This window comes from Branchiostoma floridae, chromosome 4 (assembly GCF_000003815.2).
Source record: "Branchiostoma floridae strain S238N-H82 chromosome 4, Bfl_VNyyK, whole genome shotgun sequence".
Lineage (NCBI taxonomy): Eukaryota > Metazoa > Chordata > Leptocardii > Amphioxiformes > Branchiostomatidae > Branchiostoma > Branchiostoma floridae.
The window spans coordinates 5457362-5483580 of NC_049982.1; the positions used below are offsets into that span (position 1 = coordinate 5457362).

At 42.5% G+C, this 26219-nt stretch overlaps 3 protein-coding genes across 3 annotated transcripts; all 3 read left to right on the plus strand.

Moving 5' to 3' along the window:
• The first annotated feature begins 1367 nt into the window (after positions 1–1367).
• Positions 1368–2437, plus strand: LOC118413103 (zinc transporter ZIP1-like). Its single transcript, XM_035816272.1, has one exon. The coding sequence runs from the start codon at positions 1368–1370 to the stop codon at positions 2355–2357; it is 990 nt and encodes a 329-aa protein (XP_035672165.1). The 3' UTR covers positions 2358–2437.
• Positions 2438–8419: 5982 nt separating this feature from the next.
• LOC118413104 (piggyBac transposable element-derived protein 4-like) lies at positions 8420–18891 on the plus strand. The gene is made up of 4 exons (XM_035816273.1): positions 8420–8588; positions 9121–9526; positions 16610–16765; positions 17219–18891. The coding sequence occupies exons 1-4, from the start codon at positions 8472–8474 to the stop codon at positions 18889–18891; spliced, it is 2352 nt and encodes a 783-aa protein (XP_035672166.1). The 5' UTR covers positions 8420–8471.
• Positions 18892–20344: 1453 nt separating this feature from the next.
• On the plus strand, positions 20345–23839 carry LOC118413107. Its single transcript, XM_035816278.1, has 5 exons — positions 20345–20661; positions 21103–21344; positions 21660–21943; positions 22559–22687; positions 23169–23839. Exons 1-5 carry the CDS (start codon positions 20523–20525, stop codon positions 23833–23835), a joined length of 1461 nt encoding a protein of 486 aa, XP_035672171.1. The 5' UTR covers positions 20345–20522; the 3' UTR covers positions 23836–23839.
• Positions 23840–26219: the final 2380 nt, after the last annotated feature.

Sequence of the window (26219 nt, forward strand, 5' to 3'; positions counted from 1 at the left end):
ACATGGTTGATCTGGAAGGGCAATAAATTTAGCACGAAGTCTAGTGAACTTATATGGCTTTGTGCGTCATTGTTGCCACGTAAAGCTATTCGATGAGTGGTAGCTTTGGCGAAAACAAGTCCCATTGTTATCTGAAGTGTAAACACAAATCATATGACTCTTGCTTAATCTCCAAGCAGATCCTACGGTAGCCTAAGATAGTAGTATCAAAAGCTGCCAGAGGAGTGAACCCTGCCTACGAGTGGCTAGCCAAACACACTATGCTACCGTAGTATCTGCTTGGAGATAAAGTCCTGCTAGGGTATGAGCTTCGTAAGGAGATAAGTCCTCCAACAAGCTGACTCATGCGCATGTTCCAGTGCAAAAGTTCACAGAGTGCAACTGAGTAGCAATTTCATGGAAACAAAGAAAGGAGCACACTGTATTTTGCCTCTCATTTAACTTCAGAGCTACATTGTTTTTTTCTTGCTTGGTTAGGGATGGAAGAGCTGATGACGTTTTAGTTTGTTTCATGCAAGCTTGATGAAGCTACTGCTTAACTGGTTAGCCTTAATTTGCAAAAATTTCTAATTTCTCAAAAATTTTCAAAAAGTATTTGGAGACGAATTATCGATCTCCATTATTTTCCCATCTCTCATCCAGGGAAAAAGTTGTGCTCACACGGAGTCACAACTCATTCGCGTCGAGTCGTTATTCAAATATTTGCGCGCCTTCCTCTAGCTTTGAGATCACGTGGTAATGATTTTTATGCTGGCCATTCCCTTCTGTTGTGGACCAGGCCACTTTATTGAATGATTCTTGAGATAAGAATTGTCGACATTGCACTATTCTCATATACTTTGTTATTGACTCACGTGGTCCCTTACTGTAATCGCTGGCTGCTTCTCTGTACTTCTCTATTGTACACCCCTCTAGAGTGCAAAAGTTCAGTGTTTCAAAGTCCAGGCACACTACTCGGAAACACGACCCGGAAGTACCTTCTACACTGCTGTTGAATATTCATGAGCGGTGCTTTGCACACGGCTCTCGTTATCCTGTTCCACACGGCCCCAAAACGATGAAGATTTTACAAACTGGCGCGAAACTTGTCTGGCGCACATGCCAAGCACAAATAAAAACAGTAATATCACACACGTTATTCAACGAGTAAGCGGTCGATCCCCTAATTTCTTTAAAAATGAATGACCCAATCATACGTGACCTCACGTAACGCTGAAAAATCATAACGACGCCGGGCGCACGTAACACACCTCGTGACTATCACGGCAGTTTGGGCCAGTCACCTCTCACAAAATCCTCGAGACGCTGGCTTCATAAACGCTGGAAGCATTCTTTTCATCATATCGAAGCAGTTGATCTGCTGAAGGATGGATCTGATTGCCGTACAGCTTCTGACCCTCACGGCACTTCTAGTGTCATGTTTGGGGTTCTCCTTGCTGCCCCTGGTTCTGGCGTGGAGGGCATCCAAGCCGTCGTCAGCATTAAGCAATATTCTGAGGCCCGATGTTATTGGCAAGGTGAACTGCTTCGTAGGGGGAGTTTTCCTTGCCACGTGTTTTCTTCACTTGCTTGCAGAAACGAGGGAGGACATTGAGGCCACCTTTCAGCGAGACAGGATTGTTGTGGAGTACCCCATAACCGAACTGGTGGCATGCATTGGGTTTTTCATCGTTCATCTGGTGGAAACTTTGACACATCGCTGTTTGCCTCATGGTCATGGTCATGGTCATAGTCCTTCTCAAGATGTGGGTGGGGGCCAACCATCGTCCAACCTAGTCGGCGAGGAGGGCACTACTCGTCCATCGGCAAGATATGGAGCCATCCAACTGGACAAAGGGACAGGCAATCCGTCGGCACAAGGGACTGGGTCACCAAACAGTCCTGCGGACTTACATGACAATGCGCCGAGCGGGGGAAGAAACCTGCAAACACTCCTGCTTCTGATCGCCTTAACCGTTCACGGGACGTTTGAAGGTGTTGCAATCGGTGTCCAGACCAAACAGTCAGCTCTTCTGTGGCTGTTCTTCGTAGTTGCCCTCCACAAGAGCTTCTTGGCCCTCAGTCTTGGGATGAGCGTCGCAACCGGTAACCTGTCACTTCCATTAAAGGTCGTCACCTGCGTGGTCTTCAGTCTATCCGGTCCTGTAGGACAAGGCATCGGTCTCCTGGTCACGGACGCGGACGGCGGCGGTCTCGCCACCGACATTCTACAGGGGCTGGCTACGGGAACACTGCTACATGTCGCTTTTATGGAGGTTCTTTCCAAAGAACTGAAACCAGGTGATCTGCTGGGTTTGCTGTGTTCCGTCATTGGGTTCTCTATCCTCGCGGGACTGACTGCCTTGCCGGGATCATGAAAAGGACAATGGTTAGTTAGGCCATGTTGATTTCATAATATGGATTACGTAATCCGCGCTCCACAATGGTTGGCCGTTCCGTCGACCCCCCCCCCCCCTGGGGATAGGGGCCGCCTTACCAAAAATATCTTGGGGGGGGGGGGGGGGGGCCCCCCCCCAAAACCCTTGGGGATTTTTCATTTAAGTAACTTTTATCAAGCCTGGCTGGTCTAGTGGCAAAATATATCCTTCAAATGCAGGAAATGGCGTTTCAGAAGGTCAAGATTTCAAAATTTCTCGGTACTTCCCTGGCGACTGCTCGCGCCTTCGGTACTGGATATGGGGAAAGTATGTTGCGGGAGCGTCCCCCTCAAAAATATTTCTCACTTATAGAAATTTCATTATCAAACTAAGCTTAGTTTACAAGCAAAATGTACCCCTTAAATGCAGAGGGGTCAAACTTTCTCGGACCTGCCTTGCGACGGCTTTCACTTTCGACGCTCACATGCTGTGGGTCATGGGTCGTCGCCCTCAAAAATCTTTTTCTCGAATAGGAATGTCATTAGATTTAGCTTAGTTTGCCAGCAAAACATTTTCCGCAAAATGCAGGAAATGGCGTTTCAGAGGGTCAAAATTTCACCGGACCTACGTTGCGACGACTCGTGCCTTCGGCGCTCGAAATGGTGAAAATATGTTGGGGGAGTCGCCCTCAGTAACCATGTGTATTTCTTACTGAAATACCGTTAAACTTAGCTTAATCTGCCAGCAAAATCTACCCCTCAAAATGAAGGAAATAGCGTTTCAGGGGTTAAGATTTCAAAATTTTCCCTGGGGAGCATAGCCCCGGCCCCACTCCGCCTGCTGACAATCAGGCCAGCAAAAGTTCGCCCCCCCCCCCCGTAACAAATTTGCTGCCATTACCTCTGAGAATGAGCACATATATGCCGTGAATTGCAAAAATAGTATCGGGAAACGTATACTAATGTCACAAAATTCCAAGGTCAGTTCCAAGGTCAAAGAAGAAGATATGTAAGAATAAAAATTAAGAATCTATGTGGTTTTGAAGATGTTCGGTAACTTTGAATTTACTAAGTTAAAGAGTTCGTGTGTGTGTTCAGATATATGTTCAACCTTTCTGACCACTTACATTTCATAATGACGGCAACTTTTTGTCGGTCAAACTTTAAAAAAAAACTCATCAATTTGGAGGTTCCCATGGATGTCATCCGTATAATACAATCAACATGGTCTTAATTCGATAGTGGACGGCATTCACACATCCATGCGCCATAAGCATTGCACAGTGGTCTTAAACGAGAGTTTTGGCACCAGGTTTGAAAGGAGAAAAGTTGATTCTCGACTGACAGAGCTTCATCCTGTTGATTGAAGTTAAAACACTTCTTGTATCATGTAAATGTATGTAGCTGCTTTATCCTTTTGCTGAAGAACTTACGAGGTATAATATGGGCTAATTTTAAATTTAATATCAGACTTTAGTTTACTTTCGATGTGTCTTATGTTATACCTGACTCACACTTGTGTTTGACTTATGTTTTTTAATTTTTTTTTTAAATTTCGTATGGACTTCAGGAATAATAGATTTTACTTGCATATCACAAAGTCTGATGGAGATAGAAACAAGCAAACGATCCACCCTTGAACATGTACTTCATCTGCCGATATGTGATGCCAAAGATGAATAGTGCTGTAATGGTATTGGTGCATTGTGCAAATGTTCATTTTATACATGTAATTGTAATACATGTAATTGTATCTATCGTGATTTCATGCATGTTTGCCTAACGGCTGATATACTTGTAATTGTTTTCCATATATAGCGCGGGGGGGGGGGGGCATGAAGCCATGAAGGAAGCTACCAGGAAGGATCGCTATGCCGGTTTTAAAAATGCCCCCCCCCCCCCCGGTGGGCATTTTAAAAAATTTTTTAAAAGGGGCCCTTTGGCCCTTAGGGGGTTGAACTTTTTGAGAAAACCTGGGTAACGATAGGGAAAAACCACAAACCTGGACCACTGGGTTGTTTTTTTAAAAAGGAATTTAATCCTAAATTTCCAAAACAAAAACCCCATGATTTGTAAACCCTTTTTCTGGGGGTTGAAACTGTTTAAATTGGGCTTTTTGGAAAAAGGGGGGGTGGCCAGGGCTAGCCCTTTGTAATATTCTCCGGCTAGGTGGGTAGCCGTGGTTGCATTTCTTTCTTATACCGCCTAATAAATGAAATCAAATCAAAGTCACTCTTCTTCAGAAACTTCTCGTATAGTCAGGGACTGTTTCCGACCGCACAGCTACCTACGTCATTTTCATCAGAAATAGAATTGTAAGAGAAAGGGTCAAATGACAGTTTGTGGCATCATTTTACAGCAACGGAAAATAAACTACTTGCTAATGATCCAGGATCCTTGTGATATGTTACTTGGAATGTTACGCCGTAGATGACACGCACACTAAATTGAAGAAGGCCTTTCACATTTGAGGACGAACAGAACAGAACGGTACTGTACCTTTTCTGTGGCAGTGGACACAGTGATTAAGTTAAAAGGTAATTGAGTTAAACGAAGACAGGTCCCTGTGCGTTTACTTAACGTTTACTGCAAACATACTCACACTGATCAATATTTGGAATTTCTACATAAACCTAGCTTGGTACCATCCTCCGTTTCATCCGCTGGCTCAGGGCTCTTCGCTTGCTTACGCCCCGGCTAACAGAAACCATCCTCTTAATCATAAACTGGGTGAAAACTAGCCTGACTTAATCGCACACTGGGTGAAAATACTCTTGCACAGACCTCACGCCATCATTCATATAGTGATCCTGTGTCACAGAAGCCCTTTAAGTGCGGTTTAGACTCCGTTGCAGTCTTCGAACGGGGCAGGTTTTCGTATAAAACATTCATCTCTCCACTGTACAAGGAAACCGTATCAGACTACCTGCTGTGCAAGCTGATACTGTGCAAGGGGAAATGTCTGCCACGATTTGATTTTTTTAGTAAAGAGAAAATAGAGACAAGGGGGTAGGAGAGGACAGAACAATAATTTTAAGGCTGGTTTTATGTTTGTGGCCAATAGGTCATCTCAAAAACCACAAACATAAAACGTTAGCCTGTTTTTCACAGCAAACTCCCTTCCTCGGCAAACTCCCTTTCCCGGCACAAGAGACCCCCCCCCCCCCCCCCCAATAAAAAATAGCCCCGTTTGAAGACTGCAACGGAGTCTAGCGTTTAGTGGCGCTAAATGGTTACTAACGGCACGGCATACAAGTGACAGCGCACGCTGCCTTTCCAATACTTCAGTCTTTACTAAACATCACGCATCAGTTCCAATTTCGCGCGCCGATAATCTCTCTAATAACTGACTTTCTCCTGCTTTCTGTCGTCCATGTATGCATCAAAGACATCAAAGTTTCAACTGGATGATGGATCGCACTACTCTCCAAGCAGAGGTTAGGCCCCGGCTGTTTTTTCACACAGCAAAAACAAAATAGAAAGCCCGATAAAAACGATTAAAAAAACGTTGAAAAAACAGCCGAGGCCTAACCTCTGCTTGGAGAGTAGGATCGCACAACAAAGCAGATAACAAATTTCTAAGTCTGAAGAAAGAGGAAAGACATTTAGAAACATGACAAAACCAGCAACCGACGATAACTACGTGACCTCGGTAACCACCACAACTCTCTCCAACACATTTTATGCGCCCAAAGTAAGGCTTACCACACATATCTAACGTTACTAGTATGTAGTTGTAGCAAGGAGCTTTCATCAGCTCTATTAGTTGGTTATAACGAGTTTAGTAACGTTAACGGTTACGTGCTCTCGGTAAAAAAAAAGCACAAATCTCAAATTTAGCACCCGAAGATTAACGCTATTGCATAGAAAGTCTTGAAGAAGAAAAATCTGTATCTACAATATTCGATGTATGAATAGAAACCCTGAATTCTTTATCTGACATCTTTCGACACTACTTTAGTAACCAGAGAGCAAATCCGGGCCACGATCTCGTTCCCAGGGTAGTATATCATTTTCAGACTAAGAGGGACGCGATCTCGGGTGGACAGACGGGGGTGGCCCTTCGTTGTGGTTCAGTCCACGGGCGAATGTGCCAATAGGTGGGAGTTTCTAACGAATTTGATGTGAACGAAATATTCAGTGATCACGTTGGTATGTTGTGTGGCGATTTGTTGAAGGATAAATCGCTTAAAGGGCGTGATTTGTGGTGAAGTTTGGTCGGCATCGAACAAAAGCATCCATGATAAGGCACATTTTTGACCATTTTTAGTTGATTCAAAGGTGTTTCAAAGAAATTTTGCTGTCAATTCCTTTCCTGTGTTCATTGACAGTGAATTCTTTTGGTAGCTGGTTTTACCAAACCTACTTTTGACAGCGAAAATGCCGAAATTGTGTTGAAAATACTATATGACCTTTGACCTCAAACATGAAAATGGTTGTGCACTGTGCAAAAATGTACAAAATAGCAAATTTACACTAACAGGGAGGTTATAGGCAGAATGTAACCCCCTTGGCTGTAACAATACCTACTAGGGGCTCTGCTGTGCAACATGAGAAATAATTTTGTTTGATGAGATATAATGCATGCATGTATTTCAACACAGTGCAAGCATAACACTAGGCTGGAATCCAGCCGTATTGTGCTTTGGTCGCTCCCCTGAGGTACGCTTCCTGCCAATATTGGCCAACATTTCCTTCCTTGTGAGATAACGTTACAACTAAGGAGGTTCAACCTCTTTGATATAACCAAGGCTTGGTTATATCATGAAGGAGGCTCGAGGTTAAAACCTGACCTTGCTTGTGCTTAAGTTCCCCGTACACCAAATTTCCAATCAGCTGGCTTTTTTCTTGACACAGGAACCCAATATATATATTTATTTGTAAAAAAAATGGCAAAAAATCTAAAATTTAAGTAACGTTACACCGTAGAGTCTTGTGGGCACGACTGTATGCACCTTCACACCAAATTTCAGGTAATTTGTTTTTAATACAAAGGCATAGGAGCCAGAAATATACACTTTTAGTCTAAAAATGCCCCAAATTCAACAATTTTCGAGTAAGGTATGCCTGAAGTGAAAATGAAGTATTGTGGGCACATGTCCTACACACCTTCATGCCAAATTTCATGTCTTTTGGTTTTATACAAGTGCATAGAGTAGCCCAAAATATACATTTGTTGCAGGGTTGTAGCCAGCACCCATCCTTCCGTCCTTTGACGGAATTTTGCAGCTGGCGAAGGAAATTTTTTTAGTCCATTCCATCCTGTGAGCAAATTTTAACCCTCAAAATGCAGGAAATAGCATTTCAGAGGGTCTAAATTTCCCCCAAGGAATGCTGTGCCGAAGCCATTCAAAATTGAGGGGACGGAAAGTGATTTCTGGCTGGCTACAACCCTGATTTGTTGTCAAAAATGTGAAGTAATGTGTGCACAAAAAGTGTTGATGGGTTCCTGTTGGCTCATGCCATGGGTTCATGTCCAATGCATGACTGTGCCAAATTTGAGGTCATTAGGTTGTAAGTATAATAGTAGAAATCAGCTATTTTTCTAATCCCTCCATAGCTCTACAGTCCCTGCTGACCTGAGGTGAGGAACAGCTAGATTACATGATGGCAGCTACAGGGATGCTTCATCTCCAGTTCCCAGGACAGGTGAGTGGGAAAAGAGAGGAATTCCGTATAATTTTCAACACAAAAGAAATTTTTTTTAATAGAATGTCAAAGCCCCATGCCTGAATGGACAGTTGGCTCCTTCTTTGACTTAGAATCTTTATTTAAGATAATAGTACTGCTTCAAGTTCAACAGAAAAGACAACTTGCATATAAGATGACAGGCTGCACCTAACTATGACCCATGTAACTCAGGCAGGAGGCGGAAATTCTTAAAAGTTTGTCACAACTTCAGATTGAGTATGATGAACTGTTTAGATTATGAACATTTCACTCTATAAAGCTAAAACTCTTACAATTAGCTAGCCCACCACTGCTCCTAGTCGTCTATCAAGCTCAGTGTGCAGTATGAAAGTGCAGATAATTGAACCTGAAGGTTCTAAAATTTTCTATAAATTCTACCTTACATTCCCCCCAGGAGCACGCTGTCCTGTCCCAGCTGAACACCATGCGGCTGCAGAGTCAGCTGTGTGACGTGACCGTGTGGGCAGGCGGACAGAAGTTCCACTGTCACCAGGCCGTCCTGGCCGCCAGCAGCGGACACTTCCACAGCATCTTTGTACAGGTGAGTAGGAACAGTTTACAACGATGGCTGTCTCTAGCTTTACTAGTAAATTGTTTCCATCATTATTTGGGAGCCCATGTTGTTAGTTTTCCTTGTTAAATGTGTCATTTTAAGCTAATGAAGATACATTTTCAATAGTTTTATGTCATGAAGTTCAGATTCATGGGATAGATGGGGTAATATTTTTTCTGTCCCCATATTTATGTAGATTTCTGTCCCGGTACGGAGGGACGGGTCTTGGAAACAGCCCTGTTTACAAAACAAACACTTCTCTTACAAATTACTAAACTCCACCCATACTGCCCAAGTACAAGTTTGAAGCTGGGCCTCTGGCTGGTTTTTGACATCTATGTTGGGATTTCTACATTCTTGTACTTTGTCAAGTTTTCTTGTTGTTCAGCCAAAAAACTGAGGGAAGCCTTGTGATCCTCTACTTTGAGAGCATAGAATTCGTAACAATCATTTCTTTCAGTTCAAACATGCATATTTCATGTGCAAAAGCTCATGTAACTGTTGTTCCTTTGTTTCTCAGGGAGTGCTCTGCTTCCCCAAGAAACCCACAAACGAAACCCTGGACCTGAGCTTTATCTCCGCAGAGGTCTTCTCCATCATACTGGACTACATCTACACGGCGAACATCCACTGTCCCACCGGGATCGTGGCGGACGTTCTCCAGGCCGCGAAAACGCTGGAAATAGAACCGTTGACGACGCAGCTACCCGCGTTTGTGGGAGGTGCCACACCGATAAGTGGCTTGAACAATACCAGTGTACCCAGTGTGAGTGTGGAGAAACCCCCTCCCTCCAGCATAACGTCTAGTGTGGGAGGATCAAAACTGAATGTTCCAAATTCCTTGGCGGAGATGTTGAGTGAGCAAGAGGAAAACACGGACCAGCCAGCCGGCCAAAGTGCGATGGAAGATGTGGTTGTCAAACAAGGTAGGACAAATGTTTATTGAAATGTGTCTTCAGTTAGAACACCACCTATAGTAACTTATTTTGCTTTGCCTCCTGAAGTGCAGTCCTCTTTGCCTGCCCAAAAATTGGCTTGGCCCCCAGGTTGGCGCAGCTCACAGTCAACACAAAAATCGTGTAGAAAGTAACAATAATGGCTGTGCCACAAAATCTAAAGAAGTCCAGTACACATCCTGGACCACTTTCTGCCAAGGGGTGTTATAGATACTATATGAATCCTGTCCAGACAGGAGATTCATTACTTGAAACCTGCATTTGCCGTCAGTGGTGCATTGGTTCAGAGTTTAAGGGCGGAAGCCACGTGCACCACGGAAGGTGGGTAACATTTCAAGCAAAGTCGGTGATCATGGCATTGAAAGTTGTGTAAGGGAATAGAACAAATTGTGTTCCTTTTGACACATTGATCTCTAATTCTGAGCTTTAATTTTGGTGTGAAATTGTAAGGTTTAATTGTTTTAGCAGTCTCTAATTCTACCCAAATGTACAATCATCTGAAGGGCAAATTTTATCATCATCAGCTGGGACATTTGCATCTGTATTGTATATCCGTGTATTACTGTATACTTGCGTGACTGCAGAGAACTGTCATGACGAAGTGTGGTTCTACTATAATAGTTTGAGTTTATTGTGATACCCTTCAGCGCCTTCCAGTGGGCCCAGAAAAGTAAAGGTTATGTAAAGGTTGTGCCATAGCCCTTTTAAGGCCGTAGGGTTTGTTTTCAAGGCACAGTATTAATATTAGGTGGTGGAGCCCATCCTTCTACTTCCACAACCTTTAACCTCCCCAGCTAGCTGAAGTCAGGTATAGATTTTTACACCTAGGTGGAGTGAGGAAGGCCATATAAAATGCCTTTCCCAAGGACACAGGATCAGTAGCATCACAGGATTCAAACTCAGAACCTCTGGGCTCTGGATTCTGGGTCAAATACACTGCAGATATGCCGCAAGACCCCACCTACAATGTACAATGTGTACAATGTATTACCAGATAGGTAAGAAGCAGGTTCTGTCCCTGTGAGACTTAGTGATCCCGGAGTAGACGAGAGGGTGGAGAAGGAATTGCACACCCCTCCTTCACCATAAAAAGTCATGTGCAGGTCAGGCAAAACAGGTAAATGCCTGTCTGCCTGCTCATCTGTCAAACCGACAGGAGAACCATAAAAAGAAGCAGGTAATCAAGAATGACTACTAGCAGCAGGCTATCAGTGACTCTCTGGGTTGGGTAAAATACCCTGCCGTTACACCGCATGAACCCACGTACCGTACATGCACATACATTTTTACCAGAAAGATAAAAAAGCAGGCAAGTACAAGAATGACTAGCAGGCTATCAGTGATGCTATCTTGTATTGAAAAGATCTTCATTAATCCTGTCACTTGAGCCCTTAGACTTTTCCATCTCTCGTTTCTTTCCATCATAAGGCCTAGGAAAACTCATGTTGTGTTTCTCCTAAAAAAATTGGGTCCAACAATGATCCAACAAATATAGTTTAATAGATGTAAAACTTAAATGCATTTTCAGCACCATACTCTAATTGTACAGATTAACATTACTTCATACAGTTAGTTACACACAAAATTTTCTATTCTACCAAAATGAGGACAATTATATATGAAAAACAAATTTCTGCAACATTTTCATAAAAATTTAATGTCCTTTGCCAGCCCCTTGACCCTCCCAAAAAGGCATCAGGGCTGCCAGCTTTTTGCTAGCCATTCAGATGATCAGAAATGCAACATATTGTTTTCCTAGGCCTAAGTTACTGATAGCCTGCTTCTTATCTTTCAGACTCAGACTCAGAGCAACAATACTCCGTGTGTGATCTCTGTGGAAAAGATTTCACTTCAAACGAGAGCCCCCAATTCGATGACAGCAGTACCACCATCTGTCACACATGCTCCGAGTCACCTTATGGCCAAGCTGCCCTGCAACATGACAGTGACTTTGCCCACGGGGACAAGCCATTTCAGTGTGACCACTGTGGCAAAAGCTACAAGTCCTACGGAGGATACATGGCACACAGGTCCGTCCACGCTCCAGAGGAGTACGGATGCAAGGACTGTGGGGAGACGTTTTCAGACAAGACTTCGCTCTACCGACACAGAGGAAAAGCCCACATCATACCAAAACTTAAATGTGACACCTGTGGAAGGTTCTTTCACCAGCCATCTCATCTTAAGGAGCACATGAAGACTCACATGGGAGATGAGGCCAGAATCTACAAGTGTCCCACCTGCCCAGCATCTTTCAAGTGGCCCAAGGCGCTCAAGAAGCACCAGACAATACATGAGGGACAAAAGACTTGTGCCATCTGCAATAAAAACTACAATGGTTCGAGACAGCTAAAGAGACACATGTCAGCTGCACACAAAGAAGAGTCCAGCAATTGATCTTTCACAGAAGAATGTTTATATTTTAAAAAGCTTTTCAGCCCATGACAGCTTGTGGAGTAAGGCTGTGTACAAAATACATATATTACAAACAACAAAACAACGCTCCTTCGTTTAATGGCAGAAGTAAAAGTAAACTTATGGTTATTCACATACAGTTAAGAGTTTGTGTCCATATAATGGTTCTGTTGAACACTAGACTCCTTTCAGTGGTGTGTTGAGCTTTCCCAACAGAGTTTTGGGTTTCTTCTAGACAAGTGTTGTTGTTGGGTTTATTATTCCCTCTGGTTGTACCACTTTTTTGTTTTTTACCACAATGGCATCCAGTTGGGTTTCCATGACTTTGCTCCTTCAGTAGCACCCAACTAATCAAAGCTGGACATTCCTGATGAAGAATGCGATGGGTACATTCCTCTGAAAAATTGGACATTCCTCAACTTTCAAGTGCACTCATGGAAAGCAGAATGTTCCTCCAGTTGTGAGATTACATTCCCCAGGACTAGGTACATTTGTCTGTGCAAGGGGACATTTGTCTGGCCCTTGGAATCCTCTGTTAAAGTCACAACATCCAGAACATTGCAGCCACCAGTGGGATGGAAAAGACTCTCACAGTCTCAGATGTCACACAGGATGTAGCAAGCAAATACAATTGATTGAAGTTTCCACTGACTGAGGCTCATATTTTTCTCTCTGCAGATTGCAAACGTGTCAGGAGGTATCTGAGCAGAAACAAAGACCCTGTGTACACCTGCCCAACCTGCGGAGTACAGATTTTCACAGTAAAGGAAGCAAAACAACATGTCCAAAGGCATACAGGGGCAGCTTGCATTCAATTAAATTACTAGAATAATTTCATCATTTAGATTGAACTTTTGATATCCTTTGCCAATCCCTTGACCCTTACAGAAGAGGCATTAGGGCTGTCAGCTTTTTGCTAGCTGTTCTGGTAACATGAAGCAAAGCTTATTTTTTTCCCTAGGCCTAAGTTACTGATAGCCTGCTTCTTCTCTTTCAGACTCAGAGCAACAAAACTCCCTGTGTGATCTCTGTGGAACAGAGATCACCTCAAATGAGAACCCCCAATGCAGTGACAGCAACACCAGCATCTGTCATGTATGCTCTGAGTCTTCTTATGGCCAAGCTGCCCTGCAATATGACAGTGACTTTGCCCATGGGGACAAGCTATTTCAGTGTGACCATTGTGACAAAAGCTACAAGTCCTACGGAGGATTCATGGTGCACAAGTCCGTCCACGCTCCAGAAGAATATGGATGCAAGGACTGCGGGGAGAAGTTTTCAGACAAAACGTCGCTCTACCGACACAGAGGCAAAGCCCACATCATACGTATGCCAAAACTTAAATGTGACACCTGTGGAAGGTTCTTTCACCAGCCATCTCATCTTAAAGGGCACATGAAGACTCACATGGGAGATGAGGCCAGAATTTACAAGTGTCCCACCTGCCCAGCATCTTTCAAGTGGCCCAAGGCGCTCAAGAAGCACCAAACAATACATGAGGGACAAAAGACCTGTGCCATCTGCAATAAAAGCTACAATGGTTCGAGACAACTGAAGAGACACATGTCAGCTGCACACAAAGAAGTGTCCAGCAATTGATCTTTGAATGAAAAGCTTTTCAACTCATGACTTGCTTGGGAAGTTATGCTACGGCACAAAATACATACAGCACCAAAACAATGCTCCTTCATTTTATGGCAGAAGTAAAAGTAAACTTATGGTAATTCTCATACAGTTGTAAGATTTTTTACATGTCCATATGATGGTTCTGTTGAACACTAGACGTGTCTTTCAGTGGTGTGTTGAACTTTCCCAACAGAGTTTTGGGTTTCTTCTAGACAAGTGTTGTTGTTGGTTTTATTATTCCCTCTGGTTGTACCACTTTTTTGTTTTTTATCACCCAGTCATCCAGTTGGGTTTCCATGACTTTGCTGGTTCAGTTTGTTTGTTTGTTTGTTTGTTTGTTTGTTTCAGTAGCACCCAACTAATCAAATCTGGACATTCCTGATGGAGACTGGGTTCATTCCTTTAGAAAAGCGGACATTCCTGAACTTTCAAGCACACTTTCTCGTGGACAGCGGATGTTCCTCCGTTTGTAAGTTCACATTCCTCGGGAATAGGTAGGTTCTTCTGTGCAAGGGGACATTTCTTCAGCACCCCTGCTGGCCCTTGGAATTATTCGATATTAAAAGTCACAACATCCAGAACATTGCAGCCATCAGTGGGATGGAAAACACTCTCACAGTCTCAGATGTCACACAGGATGTAGCAAGCAAATACGATTGATTGAAGTTTCCACTGACTGAGGCTCATATTTTTCTCCCTGCAGATTGCAAAGGTGTCAGGAGATATCTGAGCAGAAACAAAGAGCCTGTGTACACCTGCCCAACCTGTGGAGTACAGATTTTCACGGAAACGGGAGCAAAACAACATGTCCGAAGGCATTCGGAGGCGGCTTGCAAGTTTCATTGTGAACAATGCTCCAAGAAGTTTCTAGTGAAATCAGAGTACGCAAGTCATCCTTGCATGACAAAAGGACAGGTATTTGAATGTCAGTACTGCTTCGCAGAGTTTAGTTCCAAACAAGGACTTCGGCTACACACCCAGTCATCACACACCCAGAAAACTGTTACATGCAAGGAATGTGGACAACAGTATGATTCGTCGTACAGACTGAGGTATCACTATAAAAAAGCGCATGGATCACCAGGGATGAAGGCATGCCGTTTCTGCAGCAAGGAATTCTGTACTACAGCAGCGAGGAAGAGACATGAACCAGTCTGCAAAGACAATGACAAAACAAATCCAACGTTATACAAATGTGTCCAGTGTTCGAAAGAATTCAGATCAAAATATAACCTAGCAAGACACACATCAACTCATACGGACCAAAAGGAATGTACATATTGCAGCAAATCTTTTAAGAATGCTACACAGCTTGATGACCACATGGTAATCCACACAGGGGAACAATGCACCATCTGTAAAAAGTTTTACAAGGATGAACATTCACTTCGCAAGCATATGGAGAAGAAGCATCATCATCCAGGAGAAGGCAATTGAATCTGGACAAGACATTACATTTCACAACATAAACATAATTATTAATACATCACTTTTAACCAGGGATATCTAGAAAGTGACTTAAGCCTGTTAATGCTTGAAATGATTTTTTTCCGAGACTCTCCTTTTTTTTGCTTTATATGTTTACCAAATTTAAAAGAAAGAAGATGACATTGTGGTACTATGGTGGTCAATTCACCAAGAGCAGTTCAACTGAAATCCATGATGATGTTGAATTGGTGGTTCTGTTAATATCACTTTCATGTAGATGCTGTTTTGTTTGAGATTTTCTGGTTGGTTTTGACTTTATCATGTTTACTCTATAGTACCTACATCAAACATTATATTATGTCTCCATGTTTAGTGCATGGATGTTAGTCTACTAGATTTAGTGCATGTATTTGCACTTCGAGCATTATGTAACTCTGTTAAGCACATCTCCATACTAACAAAAACTTGAAAATATTTAGTATGTGCACTTGCAACACCAGATTCAAATGAAGGCTGGCACTGGAAAACTTTTTGATAGATATTTTCTTCAGTTTTACAAAGGGAAACATTCTTGCCATGGAATGTCCCAACAAACAGAACATTTAGCTTTTTTCTAATATACGGCTAGTAGTACCACCATGAAGGTGTTTTTACTGATCAGAATTTGTTGTAAAAGTTTTGGGTTTCTTTTCATAGTTCTGTCAACTATTGAAAACTTTGTCTCTCATTTGTCTGGTATGGTGTTAGGCATTAAACAAAATAATATATATATATTATATTTAGTTTGTTGATATCCTTCTGTTTGCACTCATAGCACAAGCAATCTTCCAGAATTGGCAGAAACATACCATCTTTAGATTTCATTTGATTCATCTTAATATCTTCTAGGATGGCCAATAAAAGTTGATTGATTACTTGATTGACTGATTATTCCATTCATTGACAAAAGGCTACCGGTACATTGAATCTTGTCTATTTCTTATAACCAAGCATAAAGTTTAACATAATCTTGTTTCATGTCAAGAAAAGTTCAAGAAAGTTAAGCTGTACTGATCTACACTAAACTTATGAACATCATAATTTCAGCAATTGCTTGTAACTGTACAATGCTTATAATCTGCAGTATATCACATGGCCATTAAGACCCTATAGTGATCAAAAGTGTGAAATGCGTGTGGCTAGGAGGTTGGTATACTACTAGTGATCTATGTCTCGACATGCACTTGACACTCTAACAACTCTGCCAATGAAGAAGGACTTGTCATGGGACGTCACTAAACAGTTGAAAACAAGTGATGGTCCATTGTGTAGTCAGGTCCACTTACAACATTCCAATTTCTATGAATCCACTTGGCAGAAGGGTGGTCCAGAGTGGGTATAAGAGAGGGCTGGCCACTTCAGATTTCTTACCATATATGATTGTAATTGTTACTTTTGAATTTTTTTTTTGTCGACTATGAGCAATGCCATTTTGTGGCAGCCACTGGCGCCCAAGCAGATTTGTGAACCCACCAGACGCATTCTATAACTAAAAAAAATTGACCAATCAGAAAGTGTGTAGCTTATTGACCATGTTTCTTTCAGTTGAGGATGCTGAGTTCAGTCAAATTTTGGACTCGATGATGAGTGAAACGGAGTCCAAGAGCGAAAATGGTGTCGGCAATTTGGTGGACTATTTTGGGGCTGCCGACACGAGCGATGACTCTGGCGATGAAGGCGATCAGGAAGAAGAGCAGGAAGGTAAGCTGTCATTTTTGTTGCACCAAAGTGGCTGATGACTAACGGCTTTTCTACAGTCATGTAGTTTACATTTATTTTTCTCTCCACCATTCATGGGGAGGAGGGGCACATAATGGAAGAAGACCTTGCAGTTCTGAGAGTTATGCCCAAAAGCAGTAATTACACAAGCAACTGGATATGATTGTGGAAATGGTCAGACGTTTCAGATAACATCTGTTATCTATCCCCAGTGACACTGACATTCCAAAATCATATCCAATTGCTTGAGTAACTGCTTTTTGGCGTATCTTACTACCTGGATGTCTAACCTTCATCGAAGTTCTGAGAGTTGTTTAACAGCTGCAAACTTTGTGAAATTTTACACAATATTTCTCAAAGCTACATATTGTTCAACACCAAAATGTGATGATTACAACAGTTACTGTATTTGTGTTTATCTTTCTTCCTCCCCAGAATCAAGCAGTGACAACAGTGATGATGATGACGACGATGATGATAATGATGATGACAACAATAAGGATGGTGCAGACTCTCATGGTGTTTGGATGCCAATCATAAAGGAAGACCCTGGTCCTGATCCGATCCCTTTCACTGCAGTTCCAGGCATCAAGCACCCTCCCCCTCAGGACTCCAAACCCATTGATTACTTCAATCTCTTCTTCACGGCAAACATTGTCGCTAAGATTGTCTACGAGACCAATCGTTACGCCCAGCAGTGGATCGTTGCGCACCGGGACTACCTTCTTGAGAAACAGCGCTCCGTCGTTCACCAGTGGCAAAAGATTGGCCAAACTACAGCAGAGGAGTTCAGGGCATTTCTGGGAGTTGCTCTGAACATGGGGCTGGTGAAGAAGTCCACCATGAGCAGCTACTGGGACAGGGCTCACAAGTGCCAGGCAACGCCGTGGTTCACTGAGCATTTTTCGAGGGATCGCTTTGAATTACTCCTAAAATTCCTTCACTTCAACAACATTGCTAGGCAGCCTCCCCCTGCTGACCCAGCACACAAGCTGTACAAGATAAAGCCCATTGTGGAGCACTTCAACAGGGTCTTCCTCCACCACTACCATCCTGGCATGGACATTTCAATCAATGAGAGCTCAATGGGATTCAGAGACCAAGCACCCCATCCGACCCAGTTCAAGGCCCAGAAGCGCCATGCCAAGTTTGGAAAGAAGCTGTGGTGCGTGTGTGACAGCCTGACTGGCTACACCTCCTTCTTTGAGGTTTACACGGGAAGGGATTCGGCAGCGCCTGCTGACCCCCACGGGTCGATGTACGCCATGGTGATGAGACTGATGACTGCCTGTGACTTCCTTCACTGCGGACACCACGTTGGAATAGACAACTTCCTCTCCTGTCCTGATCTCTTTTTTGACCTGTACAAGCAGGGGACAACGGCTACTGGAACAGTCAGGTCGGACAGAAAGGGCCTGCCCCAACCAGCTGTCAACCAGAAGATTAAAAACAACCAGACTGCCGAGCGACGCAAAGGGCCCCTCCTCTGTGTGGTGTACAAGGATGGGAGTAAGTTTAAACAGCCAGTTGTCCTCCTGAGCACCGCTGTCGCCGGGGGATCCCAAGCTGTTGTTACACAGAAGGGTAGGCAGGTGCAAAGGCCCAAGGTGGTCGTCAAGTTCAGCAAGGCGGTAGGAGGTGTCGACTTGGGCGATGCCACGCTCACGAATCTCTCAGATAGGCGGACCATGAAATGGACCAACAAGGTGTTCTTCGCGATCTTTGGGAGGGCTGTGCTGAACAGTTTTGTCCTGTATGACCAGCACAGCTCCGATAACCCCAAGCTCAGCAGACACCAGTTCATGTTGCAGCTTGTGGAGAGTCTTGCAGGCAGCTACTTCCCACCCAACGCTGTGCGCCCACCGCGCCGTACACCAAGCCAGATCAGACAGGACAGGGAAATGCCAAATGTGCAAGGAGCTTCTGCCCAGGTCGAGTCTGGTACTGCAGGAGGCCCAGGTGGCCAACATTGGCCCAGGAAGCTGCCGAAGGGCAGGCTGAGAAACTGTGTGGCAGGTCACCCGACCAGGACCAGAAGCTCGTATGAATGCCCAGCCTGTAATGTGGGGCTCTGCATCAAGTGCTTTCCTACTTATCACGAAAGATAAGATATAACAGCATACCACTTACCAGCATGTAATGTTGGACTCTGCATCAAGTTCTTTGCTAGTTATCACCAATGATAAGATGTAACAGCATGTAATGTGGGACTCTGTATTTAGTTCAGTTCAGTCATCCATCTGGTGCTTTGCTAGTTATCACCAAAGATACAATATTACAGCATACCAGCATGTGATGTGGGACTCTGCATCATGTTATTTGCTAGTTATCATCAGAAGTAAAGGTGTCAGCATACCAGCTTGTATTTCTGTAGAGTTTCATGATGAAAGAAAACATTTTATGTCCTCAAATAGACTTTTCCTTTTGAGAAACACTTTGATGAAGATTAATGCATTTGTACTTTCGTTGAACCCAAAGCAGTTTGCTTCAATTTTCAGTTGCAAGTTGTATTAAGGTTAATACGTCAACTTTAAAAAAAGTTTTGCCGAATTGTGTTGGGAACTTTCTAAAATTCTATGACTATTGCTGCCATGAGATAGATCATATAATGTTTGTTTTTCTTTCATTGGAAAGTTCAGTCTCTCAGCTTTTCAGCAATATACAGTTGTTCTAGTCTACTCCTACATAAGACTTGTGAGAAAATTAAAGCATCTGTTGACACCCGTTGAGTCTAAATTTTAGCTATAAATAATTATTGTTCACAATTCTGCCATATCTAAAATAGTAAAAAATGTAGCTAAGTTTCAAGAGCGTTTTAATAGATATATATCCTTGAGTACCATGCTAAGTATGAGTACAAGTACTCTCCACAGTCTTGATAATCATGTGTTGCATGGTACTAAATAATTTCATGAAGAACAGGAATCATAAAACTTTTCACTGCATATTACATGAATAGTCCTTCATTGTCTACCCTATTGTTACTTGTGTCCTAAAACTGCTATCAACAGAGTGTAGACTGAGGCAATATTTTGTCTGTATAATATATAATGCAAGTCATGTACATGTACCTGCGATTTATAGTGATTACATTTTGCATACCAGCATATATATTGACTGTGTGTGTGTGTCTGTTTGTTTGTGGGTGTGTGTGCTTGCCAGTGTGTCTGTTTGTGCACATACCCTGCAGTCAGAAGTATCAGAATGAAAATTGAAGGAAGTATTTCCCCCAGTGTATTTCTAATTCTCTGCCTGTTTGTTGATCATATGCAGGGTTCTACTCAGTTTACCAACCCTGTTTGATAAACCTGTCACACTTTTGATACAAGTTTTGGTGCACAATAGTGTACAGTGCCTGAGTTCTACCATTCAAGCCAATACATGGTTTAAAACTATGATAGCCATTGTGGTATGGCAAAGATAATATGATGATGACAATGAGCTGCCATCAAGCACTTCTTCCATTGATTATTAGTCACAAGATAGGCTTCGAATGGTAGCAAAAACAATTAAAGATAGAATAATTTATTTATTTATTTACTTATCTATTTATAAATTTACCACCGACATTGGTAAAATTTAGTGTGATTTGGGGCCTGGGTTCAGAATTGCCTTTTATTCCAAACCAGAACCATTTTACCCACTGGAAGACAGCCAGGACACGTTGTCCTCCCCCAGCACAAGTTTACCCCCCATCCCCCACCTGTCTACTGATGATGGGGAGGAGGAGGACTTGGAGATGATGTCCTGGACCAGGTGGATCAACGACGACTCTTCCCGAGGGCTGGGGGCAGAGGAGATAGCAGAGCTGGAGGAGAACTGCAGGAGGTGTGCGCGGAAGGACAACAGTGTCAGGTGCTGCATCAGGACTCTCAAAGGTCAGTCTCTACTCTCCAAGCAGAGGTTAGGCTCCGGCTGTTTTTTTAGTCTTTTTTATTGGGCTTTCTATTTTGTATTGTATCTTGTATTGGCTGGCGGACTTCAAGAAAAATGACAAAATATAAAGCCTGATAAAAAAAGATAAAAAATAAACCCAGCCGGAGCCTTACCTCTGCTTGGAGAGTAAGGCTTCGATGAAGGCTACTTTGTGCCTTAAAAATACATTTGAGAACTGCTAATAGAGCATACAAAATGTACATTTCACTAAACCCATTTAATTACTAGTAAATGATTCATTTTTTGCTTGCTCTAATAAGCTGTCTTCTTAGTTAGAATAAAAACTTTTTTGTGTGAATTATTAAGGTAACAAAATAAAACTGGCACTCATTCAGAATTTCTGCCATTATCAAACTTTGATAAAGCTGTCTTCTTTCCAACAGAATGGTGCCTGTCAAGAAAAAAGCCCGTAGACTTTGAAACGCTCCAGGGAGACCAGCTCTGCCGTCTCCTGCAGCAGTTCTACTACGAGGTGCGTAACCCTGATGGCAGACACTACGGCGCTCAGACCATGCTGGGCTTCAGGAGCGCCATCAAGACCTACCTGCTCCACCACCCTGCCCAGCCCAACTTCAACATCGTCGCAGACACGGCGTTCAGCGCAGCCAACAAGATGCTGCTCAAGGTATCTGATTCTGTATCTTTTCCAGTTGAAACGCACAATTGCAATGATTTTTGGTACATGGGTTTGTGCTGGCTGCCTGATGCTCGGGTTTGATTTTGGGCCTCCTGATGTTGTTGTGCAGTTTTCTGTAGTACCTTTTCATCCTGATGTTGTATTTCTTCGGGGTTCCTGGTCGACTTTGGGGGTCCTGGTCGACTTTGGGGTTCCTGGTCGACTTCGGGGGTCCTGGTCGTTCCATGGTATGTTAACCAATTTATAGGTCATTTTGTACATCATACACAGTCTGTACAATCATTTTCCTTCTGTCCTCATCAGGTGGTGAAGGACTGTCCCATCGGGTTCGAGGCAAAGTTCGGGATCAAGGCGATCAGCTTCCCTGATCTGCAGAAGTTGTTTGCCACCGGGACCCTCAGTACCTCCACCCCCACCAGCCTGCAGAGACTCGTCTGGTTCTACTTCACCATCCACTTCCACATCAAGACCATGGACGAGTGGCTCATGCTGAGGAAGAAAGACCTCACCCTGCACAAGCAGGGCAAGGACAAGGCCTACTTCACCCTCGGGGGGCCGGGGAGGAAAGGAGAACGACTGGAGGACAGGTGTTCATTGCTGTTCATTTGTTTATCTCATGTTTAGACTACAAGGTAATCCCTTTAGCTTTTAAAAGTTGATTTCCGAGTGGGCCCAGGATACATGTAAACAGGACAAGGTGTGTTGGATTCAGTCAAGTTGAGACAAAAGTGGACAACTTTCATTACAACACTAAAAATCTGATGTGTCAAAACAAACAAACATTATCCATTACTCAAAGTCATAGTCATGTAGGAGAATGGCTGGAGGACAGGTGTTCATTGCTGTTTATTTATTTGACTTTTACTTTTAAATTAGTTCAGCCAAACAAGACATAAAGAAAACAGCGTGAAAGAGAAAGCTTAATACAAACGCCAAATTTTCAGCCGAACCCCAGCTTGGAGAGTACTGTAAATGCAGATTAAAGAAATGTTTGCGGTGGTTTCATGTTTTCGGAGTGGCCTCTTAATCGCGAACTTAAAACCACCGCGAATATTTTTCCATGGCAGTAAGAGACTTTAGTGCATGGTGCTACCACAAACTTATAACCACTGCAAACATTCCTTTTTCCCGCTACCACAAAATTAAATCCTCGCGAACTTAAATGTACAGTGCTCTGACAAAGTTGTGTGTGTGAACTCCAGGATGTACGCAGCAGGCGGGAGACTCTGTCCGGTTGCCGTGACGAAGTTCTACCTGAAGAAGCTGAATGTGCAGTGCCAATCTATTCTACAGAAGCCAGTACGGGGCAGGCTTTTCCATGGGAGAGGCAGGTCAGTGTCACAGTTTTCTACTTAAACTTAAAGGGTGACAGGCACTCTGCTAGCTTCCTTGTGTTTCCTGGAAAGGGCAATCAATCCTTCGATGTTTCATCAATTCAGGAATCAAGGAAATTAAACAGATACAACTCAAAGTTTGCTGTGAGAAGCTTTCAGATGGTATCCGCCATATTTCTTCCGCTCTGAAGGGTCACATGACCTGGGGGTCGGAGGTCACTCTCAGGTCACGTGACTGGACGATGGTGTTGTAGATAGGAGGGAGTTCATGAAGACAGTCAGTTTTCCTCTTAGCCCTCTGCTTTCTTGAGGTCTTGCAGGTTGAGTCCTCTAATTTTACAGAGCAAATACAGTGACTGTTGTATTCAAGTTTTGCTCCTTGCCCTATGACGATCTGCTTGCCATATTTACACCTTAAAAGGTCCAAATACCAATTAGAAAAAAATTCCTAACTCCTTGTAAAAATCAAATGTTGCAGGTGGTACAAGGATCACGTCCCAGGACAGAACTACATCACTGCCATGATGAAGAACATCTCTATCGACGCAGGCCTGAGCCTGACGTACACCAACAACCGCATCCGAAAGACGACCCGTCAGGATCTGAACTTTGCCGGTGTCTTCTCCTCTACCTCCTCGATTACCTCAGAAGTGGTGAACCAACTGATGGCTCCGTTTGGTCCGTCGCAGTTTGAAACTTACAATCATTCCGCACCAGTCACTGCCGCCTCAGAAGCAGTGACCCAAACAGTGGCTCCGGCGGTGGCTCCACTCGGTGTGTCGCAAGTGAAAATGCCAGTTATAGAAATCAACACCACTCTTGGAGCTGCAATACTTCGTCATGGACCAGGACAGTCTCAGAGCATGGCCACTCCACCCAGTCAGCAAGTAGAAGAGACCAACGGACAACAAGCTCATTTAGACATAAACCAAGGATCAGTCATGGCTGCTACAACACAAAATTCAGCAATAGGGCTACAACGACTGGCAGACAGTGCACACGGTAACCTAAATGATTTGCTGTTTGATTCCGAGAGTACAATGAAGAAGCGTCCCTGGAAAGGTGTCAGGAGAAGCACCAGGAAAAGAAAGTGTGAATTCCTGTTGAAAGAGGAAGAAGATGATGATGACTGGATCCCTGGATGACGAGACAAATATGTCTGTCCATCACCAGTGTCTGGGTAGTGATCAGTGGGAGCAAGGGCCATGATCATTTGATTTTTACACATGTACAATGTACAGTACTGTATATGGGTTACATACGTGCCACCTCAATTTTCATGTGTTTCCCCTCAAAAAGAGTTTCAACCATATTGTAAATCATACAAAGAAGCTGTAAAGGGAGCATACACATATGCTGTATGTTGAAAAAATGCCGGAAAACAGATACTCGTGTCATAGAAAGCCATAATTTGTTTTAACCTTTCGTCATGAAAAGCTGACCTGTAGTGTTAAGTACATGTATTGAAATTTCAAAGTCAAAGAAGAATGTGAAAGTACAGCAATGAAAAATCTTTTGTTCAGTTTAACATGCTTTGTGTGTTTAGTCATTTGTTCCACATTCCTGACTACTTCATAATGAAGGTAAGTTTTTTTTTGGGGGGGGGGCAATCTTCTTTCTTATTCATTTGCATCAGTTTTGGAGTTCTCAGAGGATGTCATCCATATAATCAAATCAACATGGCCTGAGTACATACCAAACATATGCATCAATCACACAACATTTTCTAATTATTGAAAAGGTTTGTAATGTTTGGCATGTGAGTGTCCACGATGGAAGATAGGCTAATGTATATATGTGATGAATTCAAATTTTATTTGATAGAAGGGTTTACTACATGTAAGGCCACACCAATTTAATTTCTTGGTTCACGGATTTTTTCATAAAAAATATGGAGCGAGAGGGCGAAATAAAAATAAAAATTGTAAAATGGTTGGGGTAAAGGTAACGGCTAATCCAAAACATAAAGAAAAAAAGTTTTCAGCTTGAAAAAAGTACAAAAACACTATTTTTGTACAGTAACAGCACCTGTACCCACACTTTAAGGAGCTTATAATATAAAGGCCAATTTGCTACACCAGAAAGTTGATGAATGGTTTCATTAATGGTGAAAATTTGCTGAGTGGTAATTTTTATTTTTATTTTTTTTCCCAAAAAATAGGAGCGAGCGAATCCGTGAACCAAGAAATTAAATCGGTGTGGCCTAAGTGGTGTCAAGCATGGTTAAGTTTGATGTTATTCTGGTTTATACACATATGCACATGTTGATGTTAACATTCCATTTTCATATTGCTTAAGTAAAACATAATGTCAATACACAAGCCAATAGCAATTCTTTCCTGGTTGAGTATTCATTACTATAGAGAACACTTTCTAGTGATTATGTCACTCCATGTGCATGTGCAGAATTCAGGGGATTGTCAGTAGCTCACTTATATATTATTTATAGTACCAGTATGTTATCTAATTCTGGGCAGGGCTAAACTACATATAATTAGTAGAAGCAGTAAGTGTAAGTCTTGTAAGAGAAACAGTGGATGATAAAGCCACTTACTCTATGAATACAAACCCTATGTCCACTAATCTCGTTTGTGTATGTCTATCTTTGTCTGTAGTGTCAAAATGTTTGTGCCTAATTTGAGTTGGTATGTTACAAAATTTACAGCACCAACTTTATTTAGTTATAAACCTTACCAACAACTTCAAAATCACCAAAAAATATGGCCGTTTTATGTACTTCAGCATGAAAAAGTACAGCTTCATTACAACCCAGAGCATATGTAATGTGTTGTCAGTAACATTTATTAGGTAGAAGTCAACAAAGTATTTACTGTATGTATAGTTTGTATACCACATCACAGTCAAATGGAGAAAGGGGCAGTATTGAAAACTATCAGCAGTATATTTCTTTTCTAAACGGAGAATTTTCATGTGCTCGATGAAACAAAATGAAACCATTTCAATAATTTCTACAATATTTGTGTCCTAACCATAATTCTAGTACAGTACACCTTCAAAATGCACACGATAGCAGCTGAAGTCTCTATCAATGGAAAAGTGCTAGTACTGATGCTTAAAACTTACATATTACATTTTTTAAGTGCAGAAAGCACATAGTACAGAACAATTTTTTACAACACATTTCACTTGTTTGGCACATAACCAAACTTAAGTTAATGCAACATTTTTCAGTGACATACTATCGAGTATCCATAAACATTATTCAAGACACATTATATCACAAAAGTACTTCTTTTCCTGCCAACTTGAACATTTACACTAATGACCAGGTCAATGACAATTCAAATCCATAGTAACTTGGTAATCAACATAAGAGCTCATAAAACTTCTCTACCAGTATCTATTGTAGAAATATTGAATTTCTGTCCAGATGACTTCATGAGGTTGTCAAAAAACTCTTGACTAGGCCATACAAACTCAATTTCATTGACAGATATCCTCTAGAGATTAGATGCAACACTAGTAACTGAAGATGAAAAAAGATAACAACTTACATTTCCTAGAATTG